General features: G+C 45.2%; 1 protein-coding gene across 1 annotated transcript; it reads left to right on the top strand.

The window, feature by feature from the left end:
* Positions 1–295: 295 nt before the first annotated feature.
* LOC126481763 (Krueppel-like factor 6) lies at positions 296–8,939 on the top strand. The gene is made up of 2 exons (XM_050105718.1): positions 296–545; positions 8,749–8,939. Exons 1-2 carry the CDS (start codon positions 296–298, stop codon positions 8,937–8,939), a joined length of 441 nt encoding a protein of 146 aa, XP_049961675.1.
* The last annotated feature ends 330 nt before the right edge of the window (positions 8,940–9,269 follow it).

Below are 9,269 nucleotides of genomic sequence, written 5' to 3'. Positions count from 1 at the left end.
ACTGATTTCTCAGGATCTATGCACCCAAATTGCGTGAAAATGCAATCGCATGTCAGTTGTGGTATAATATATTTTTCCAATGAATACCCGTTTATCATCAGCATTTCTTGTTGGTGTAGCAATTTTAATGGCCAGTACTGTACATGTGAATTGGCCACCACTACCAGGCCATCATTCGTTTTTGGAAGCAAAGTCTTTGTTATACACAGGCTTCTTCAGCCGGTATCAGTCTCATCAAAATCCTCCTGGGTGTACTTAAAATGGTAAACTATGATGGGGTGCTGCGAGAAAGGGAATGAGTCCTTTCGCGTCCTGTACTGATCAGGATATAAGAGGCAGAACAAGTGCTCCGACATCCGTGCTGGAGCGGCACCCGAGCGCACCGAGGCCGGAGTTCGAAGACCCTGGCTCCGGCGGCCGCGAGGGTCCGCCGTTTGGCATGCGCGGCGGCGACGGCGGCGGCGCGCGACGGCGCGGATGGCCACGGCGCATGCGCGTGCGAGCCGCAACTTCGTATGCCGTCCGCGCCGAGCGCCGTACGCCTGGTACGCGGGGTCGGACGCTTGTCGCGTCGGAGGAGGAGGGGAATAACCGAAAAAAAGAGAAAAACGGAGAATAATGCGAGGCGGGGCGGTCGCTGACGGGCGGCTGCCGAATCCGGCCCGCGCCGGCCACTTGCCAAGGGGCGCTGGCGGAATACGCACGCACGCGACCATTGCATACGCTGGCGGCGCGGCGCGCGCTGACTGGCAGCGAAAACACAAGTCGTCTCGCCACTTCTGCCGGCCGCCCGCTGCCGCCGCCTAACTACTGTACGAATTACACATGCCGCCGGCCCGGAATTGGCAATGACGGAGGCCTGTCAGCACATGCAAAAGAGCGGCCGGCCGGTTATCGGCGAATCTCCAATCGGCGACGCCGATCGTTGGAGTCCGACCAAGAATCTCTTACATGCAAACTAGTTTCACGTTGCTCTGCCTGACACGTAGAGGTCAAGTCACACAGTGAATGGCAAAGTGCTAAACTGTAGCATACTTACATAGACAAGGGGCCGACAGAGCTGCAAATTAGCGGGGAGGGGGCATTCTTGACGTTCTTTCACAGTTGAAGAACGTATGCTATTAGCGAAACAAAACGTTTATTGGAAATTTGATGAATTTACCACCAGCACATAGATAATAAACAAAGGATATTTATTTATGTTCTTTGTAAAACAATTAATTAAATCCGATAAATGTGTGGAAATGATAATAAAATTTCCAGAATGAGATTTTCACTTTGCAGCGGAGTGTGCGCTGATATGAAATTTCCTGGCAGATTAAAACTGTGTGCCGGACCGAGACTCGAGCTCGGGACGTTTGCTTTTTGCGGGCAAGTGCTCTATCATCTGAGCGACCCAAGCACGAATCACGCTCAGATAGATGGTAGCTCTTATGTCATTTCATTGTAGCCATTTTTGTTACTGTTTTTGTGGAATTAAAAAAAAAAAACAAAAAAAAAGATGGTAGAGCACTCCCCCGCAATAGGCAAAGGTACCGAGTTCTAGTCTCGGTCCAGCACACAGTTTAAATCTGCCAGAAAGTATGATAATAAAATTGTTCGTTATGTCTGATGTTGAAAATGATTTTTACGTTATGAGTTCTGTTTCACGCATTTTCATTTCCCTCTTTGTTTTCTGAAGATTCATCACGGGCCGCTTTCCTGTAAACGCTTGCATTTATACTTCTAGCTACTTTTTTTGCTCTTATATTATCCAAACTGAGAAGTCTGTGTTTCCAGAGGTACTATATCGAAACACGCTGCAGCGCTAAAACCATCAGCCCATTGAAGACGTACAAACAGAATTATTCAAAATGTAATTAGGGGCCTAACAAATCGCCAACATGTGATCAAATTGTGATGAATACTTTATTTCTGTATTTCCTGGCCGGCCGCTGTTCTAAGTCTCAGGGACTGATGACCTCAGATATTAAGTCCCATAGTGCTTAGAGCCATTTGAACCATTTTTTGAATTTCCTGCTGGACCAGGTAATTTTTCTGCATTTTACTTACTTTATTGTATATTATTTTATTACTTAATTTCGTTATGTACATATGTAGACTGTTAGGCAACCACTCTTCTATTCTTCCGTCGACATTATGCCTTTGCACGTATCCCCCTCACGTGTATAAACCAAATGTCAAAAGTGAAACGTGGAACATCAAGGGCAGTTGCATTTCAGAAAACAGTACCAGTGGAGAGGCAGTATGTGAAGGATCTGCCAGTTTAGAAATTTTCCCAATTGAAAGGCAACTATTTTTCCGCTAATTTACCTTCGCAACTTTGTGTCCTCAATTCACGTGCTTTTCCATACAGATTATCGCCAGACAGTGGCTTCATAAGGCTAAATTGGTTACGGAAAGATAAAAAGACTAAAAAACAACAGCCAAAGTAGAAAAAAATAAACCGAAAATTTCGTAGAAAAATGTACGAGTAATTGCTAGTAACATCAGTGTATACACCTGCCTAATAACGAATGAAAGCACTCATACATGATTACAAAGATTAAATCTGAATTGTTAATAGAATTTATTATTAATGAAGAATGTGTTATTTAAAGAAATTTTAGTTCTGTAAAGAAATAACACGGTCGCCAGTCCCAAAGTGGAGAATTTAGTTTTGAAATTACTGGATTAGGTGAGATTTAAGCTTACATTAAATTGGTATGGGCGATAATGGTCATTACTCAGTTGGGAGCTAACTTTGATAGGTAGATGATCACAGAAGTAATTAACCAAATCCAAATACATATTGAAACTTCAGGATTCGAAAATAGATTATTAAAAGAAAATCACAACCGATTGAATTAGTATTACGCATTGCGCTAATATTTACTCACCGTAACCTTACTGTTAGGGAATACACTGAATCTGATTTATCAGTCCTTCCACGTATTTTCATTCTCAAGAATAGAATAAAACAGTCATATATGGATGATTTAAAAACAACAGTACAATACGAAGGGAAACTTAGATGCGTAAATTTACCAAAACACACAAAAGTAATTAGTATAGTTGAACAGCAGTTAAAATTCATTATTTCTTGTCAGTTTCAGTAGCTTCAACAGTTTACAAATATTACTTTCAAAAATTATTTAAGTACAAATATTTCATAATGACTTCAATTTATCAACAAGAAATAACCTGTCAGTTAAAGAGAAAACTGAACTGTATTGTCTGTAAAAATTAACTTGTTTCACTAAACTCTTTCATCCATGATGAAATTCTCGGTACTTAGCATGATAGGATATGGACGCTGTTGATGGTGGTAATGGCTTCGGTTAGTGAGCATCATAAAATTTCGACTGAAGTTAACATGAGTAATTTATTATCGAAGGGAAGTTCTAAGACACTGGCAAGTCTTTTACAGGACTAGATGTCTAGCTTTCTATAAAGCTGCTGGGCAATTACAATCATTATGTCCCATCTTCCAGTTACAAATATTTCTTACGTATGCTTTGCAGAAACAGTACTCTTCTTTTGTAATTGCCTTGAAGCCTCCTCGTAAACCATCACTGTAGTCTGGCCCACACTAATTGCACTGCCTCTCACAATTACAAGCAATTGCTATATGCATAGCAACACACACTGTCAGCGTCCTGTTTTACCAGCAGTTAAATACGTCCATTTTCTTTCTCTACTCGCAATTTACGTGCTACTCTCCACACGTACTTCAAAGAGTCTCTTTTTCCATTCAGACAGTATCGACAGACTTTGCATTAAGACTATATTCCTATATCTCTGACACTGTCATTGTGTCTGCTTTATAAAAGTTGTTCCTAATGTCCTCAACAAATTTTCACGATATTGAAACTGGCGATATACAACAAACAAACAACTGAAAAATTTACATTCGTGAGAAGGAATACAAATTAATAGGGGAAAGTGACCTAAACTGTACTCCTCTACCCTAAAGCGGCCCACTCTTCCCCCAGCTCATGGCTCTGCGTTCTACCGAATCAAGTATACCAAGTATAAATTGTAGGTTAGACTTCTACTACTCTGTACCAGATTGCATATATCGCCCGATTAACTTCATTATCAGTTCTCCACAACATATTTCGGCAGTGGAAAAGGTATTTATGTTTTGTTACATTTTGGTTATTCCTTTCAGATACTGAGACGTATGCCTTTCAGTCTGTAAGTTTCCTGAGAAGTGAGGTTTAAGGGAGAGTGTTTATGATTAAGTCGTTTCATTTCACGTTTATTTTAAAATTTATTTGGTAAGAAAGTGTAGACTGTAGATGCGTAAACCTAATTCCCTCAGTTAAATCGGACTCCCTCTTACTTTTTCATGTTTAACGTCTGTCTGCCTGTATTAACACACGTTCTTATTCCATCGCAGTTCCACTGCAGATTCCATGAGTATTATGGGGAAGATTGATCAAAGAAAGTGGAGTCCATCTAAAATGCCTAAAACTGTTGATATTGACCAGAAAGAGAAGATGGTTTGCATGAAGGCCTTAGAACAGATCAATGTTTAAAAAAAAAAAAAAAAAAACTTATAAAATTGTTCATCTGCTGAGGCAGCAAAAAAACAAAAAGAGGAATACTTTCAATTTTCTGTAAAGATATTGAAGAAAAACTTGGTTAGTATTGTCAACCTATTGAAGCTTCTTGCTTTTGGATTACTCGTAATGACTTATGAAGAATAGCTGGACAAATGGCAGAGAGAAACAATACTGAACGCCTTTTCAAAGACGAAACTGGTGGAAAAAAGTGCATGAGTATTTTTATTAAACGCCACAAAACAAACTGTCAGTAAAAAAGCCCACTGAAACATTTTACAGCAGGGCTGTTGGGTTCAGCGAAGAAAAGGCAGAGAAATTCTGTATCATTCTGAAAGATGTTATATTATACATGCTTTGAAACTACGTTTTATTTTTTTTTCGATTTAATACCTTTTCCCACTATTGTTTAGTGAAATTTTGATTATTTCTGGAAGAGATTCGATTTTGGCAACTATTTTTCAAGCTTACTAAGTGTGTGCTTTCTGAAAATAACATTTTTGCATTATAAGTTTGGATTATATTTTCTAAGAGTAAAATATACACTGATGAACCAAAACATTATGACCACCTGCTTAACAGCTTGTTTAGATGACTTTAGGACGATATACTTACTGATTCTGCGTATCACGGATCCGACAGTTTGTTGGTAGACTTGTGGAGGTACGTGGCATTAGATTTCTACTCACTCGTCATGTTAATTCGCATAAACAAAGGGCCGCTGATCCGCATACGCAGTGAATGCGCCCGGTATCGACCTAGAGGGGTTCCATGGGGTTTGCATCAGGCGAATTTGGTCGCTGAGACATCAACATGAGTTCACTATAAGGCTCCTCAATCCACTGTAGCACTGTTATGGCTCTGAGACACGAACAGTTATACTGCTGAAAGATGACATCGCCGCCGGGGAAGACATCAAGCACGAGGGACGCAGGTGATTCGCGGCTCAAGTGTGTCTTCGATTACTACCACAGATCCCATGCAATCCCAGGAGAATGTCTCACATGGCATAACACTGCTCCCACCAGCCTGCGCTCTTCCCGCGCTAAACGTTTCGACTCGCCGTTCACCTCGATGACGGCGTTTGTGGAGACAGCCATTGACCTAGTGTAGTAAAAATGTGATTCACCCGAAAATCCGACACGTTTCCATTGATCAACTGTCGAATCCAAATGGCCCCGTGCCCACTGTAATCGTAATTGACGATTTCAGTCTGTCAGCGTTTGAACACATAGGATGGTCTGCCATGTTCAACTGTGTATGATCAACAGTGTGCTCCAAAACACTTGCAAGTGCACCAACATTGTGCTCTTTAGACAGAGATGCCACAGATCAGTACATTCTGTGAAAAGTCATGAACGTTCAAACTTTTAGCACCTAGTGGTGGTTTCACATTCCTTCTGTCCCTTTCCGTAGATGCTAAAGACAGTAGCACATGATCATTCGACCAGCTTCGCCGTTTTCGAGGGACTCGTTCCCTGCCTCTGCATAATAATAATCTTCCCTTTGCCAAAGTCGCTTTTCTCAATGGACTTCCACATTTGCAGCCCATATCTTTGCTAAAGTGATCGTCCATCCTTTTTTTTTTTTTATTTCACTCCCCAAAAAGGGGCAGGCTGGCAGCGGCACAATACGCCACTCTTCAGCCGAGAGAGTTACATAGAAAACATAGGCAAATGACAAAATAACACTTAACATAGAATGGTATAAAGTGATGAATCAACAACAACAAAAATAGATGAGTAGAAACATTAGATTTAAAAACAACATAAACGAGAGCCATACACACATGTGGAGAATGAACACTGTTCGTCAACACGAAAACAAAGAAACACCACAGTGGGAACAAAAATGAATGAGGCTGGTGACACTGCTAGTGCTGGTGGAATGTATCACTGCACACGGCACTGGAGTAACACTGACACCACAATGCAAATGTTAAAATCACTGCACCAAAGTGGGCCTACCACCAGGTGAAGGGAGGAGGGGGGTTAGATAAGGGGGCAAAGACAGTAGGGGGAAACAAGGAGGGGGTAGGGGGCAGTGGAGGGGAGAAGGAAAGGAGCTGGAAGCTCGGGGGCAGGGGAAGAGGGGGTGAAAGGGAAAAAGGTGTTCAGCAGGGGAAAAGGAGGAAGAAGGGAAGGGGGAGAGGGAAGGAGAGAGGGAGCCCTTAGGAGGGGGGGAAGCAGAATAAGGGATTAGATCTGGTTGGAGGGGTAGACAGAACACATGAGGACATCATCCAGGAGGGGGAGTTGGCAGAAGCCACCTTGGGCGAGGGTATGGAGTGTGTGGAGATGGAAACCAGGTGGGACACTGTGGTACAGGTGCTGCAGCAGGCTAGGGCAGGAGAGGATGGAGGAAACCAAAGGACGGGGGGGGGGGGGGGGAATCCAGTTTGCAGGAGACATATAGGATCTGCATTCGTTCTAGGAACAGGAGGAGATGAGGGAAGTGAATAATATCATAAAGGATCTGTGTGGGGGATGGGAGACGGATGCAATAAGCGAGGCAGAGTGCATGGTGCTCAAGAATTTGGAGGGACTTGTTGTATGTGGGGGCAGGGTGGGCATAACATAGGATGGGGCGGATGAGGGACTTATAGGTATGTAGGATAGTGGAATGGTCTAATCCCCATGTTCGATCAGAGAGTTTGAGGAGACGGAGACAGTTACGTGCCTTGGCTTGGACTGTGAGGAGATGGGGGGTCCAGGAAAGGCGGCGGTCGAGGGTGATGCCAAGGTACTTGAGGGCGGGAGTGAGGGCAATGGGGCAGCCATAGAAATCTAGGAGGTGGAAGGAAGGGGTGGTGTAACCTACGATGATTGCCTGGGTCTTGGAGGGATTGATCTTAAGGAGCCATTGGTTGCACCACACGGTGAACAGGTCAAGGTGGGACTGGAGGAGGCTCTGGGAGCGTTTGGAGGGAGGGGGCAAGAGCAAGGAAGGCGGTGTCATCGGCATATTGCAGGAGATCGACAGGTGGTGGGGGCTGTGGATTGTCTGCCATGTACAAGAGGTAGAGAAGAAGGGAGAGGACAAAGTGTTGGGCCACGCCAGTGGAGGGGAAGGAGAGAGTTGGAGTGATCTTCCGTCCTTTTTTTTTCTTTATTGTGATTTTAAACACCTTATACAAAGGCGGGCTGTCAGCAGCATAGTACGCCGTTCTTCAGCCTTGAGTTTGACAATGAGTATTACACATAGGTGGCACAGAGAATACAATCAAAACGGCGGGCAAAAAATGTAGACACTAAAAAACAAAAAAACATGGAGCTGTTCACACTGGACTAGAAACATCACTAACACTAGTTGACACAGCGCACATAACATGGATGATGGCGACGGCACACGTGAACAGTGGTGGCGTGACGGCGAACAGAAATTAAACACAAACGAACACACACACACGAGACACTGATGGCGATGACCTCCGGAGCGCGAATGTTCACTGAGCGTGTGCGAGTCTGGGGACCTGCCAAGAGAGGAGGAGGAGGAAGCGGAGTGGGAGAGGGAGAGGGGAGAGCAGTGATGCCATGGGCAGGGGAGATAGGGGGAGGGAGGATGGGGGAGGGGAAGCCCATGGGAAGAGGGGTGGAGGAAGGGGATGGGGCAAAAGGAAAGAGAAGGGAGGGAGGGTGCCTAAAGGAAAGGACACAGGAAGTGGAGGGGAGGATCAAAGTTGATAGGAGGGGTAGATGGAGGGGAGGAGGACATCATCAGGGAGGGGGAGCTGGCGGAAGCCACCTTGGGAGAGGGTGAGGAGGGTGGAGAGATGGAGACCGGGTGGGACGTGGGAATACAGGCGCGGCAGCGGGCGGGGGTGGGAGAGGATGGGTGAGACAAGGGGGTGAGGAGGATCGAGTTTGCGGGAGGTGTACAGGATCCGTATCCTTTCTGATCCTCCGTCCGTGTCTGATCCGCTTATATACTTTTGTTACCGCGTCACGTGCCTACAACGCCACCATACGGCATCCAACATCGCTGCGAGCAGTGGTCATTATGTTCTGGCTGATCAGTGTAAATAACGCATAACATTATGAAGTAAATATTACATGCTTTTCAAATGTAACTTTTTTCCATTTTCTATTTTTAAATATCAAAAGAGGGATTCCGGTTTTGGCACAGATCGCTAGTACAAAGTAATTCTGTAGCATAGTGTGACGTACACATACTGAGGCGCGACGTGTTTTTCTGTCCGCAGGGGAGAAGCCGTACCGCTGCCAGTGGCCGGAGTGCGAGTGGCGGTTCGCGCGGTCGGACGAGCTGACGCGCCACTACCGCAAGCACACGGGCGCCAAGCCCTTCAAGTGCGCCGTGTGCGACCGGTCGTTCGCGCGCTCCGACCACCTCGCGCTGCACATGAAGCGCCACCAGCCCAAGGCGCCCAAGTGAGCGAGGCGTGGCGCGGCGCGGCCCGCAGCGCGCCGACGTGTCTCGGTGCACCCGAGGACGACCACGGCACTGACTGCGCGGCACAGTGTTTCTGACGTTCGCCGCGCTTCAAGACTTTTTTATTTCTCCAAGAAACACAGACACCGCCCCAGTGCTCTTGGTGAAACTCCCGGTTTCAGCTCTCTTCCCCCGTGCTTTATACGAGTACAGTGGCGTAGGGGTTAAAATAGGAGAACAAAGAGACCGTGTATAAGAAACTGAAAAGTGAGCAGCATATTTAATTAGCAATTGTTTCCTGTCGTTGCCGTTGCTGCTCGGTCAAACTGGCGA

This window comes from Schistocerca serialis, chromosome 5, assembly GCF_023864345.2.
Source record: "Schistocerca serialis cubense isolate TAMUIC-IGC-003099 chromosome 5, iqSchSeri2.2, whole genome shotgun sequence".
Lineage (NCBI taxonomy): Eukaryota > Metazoa > Arthropoda > Insecta > Orthoptera > Acrididae > Schistocerca > Schistocerca serialis.
The sequence above is the reverse complement of the archived record's forward strand: the minus strand, read 5'-3'. Positions and strand labels throughout refer to the sequence as shown.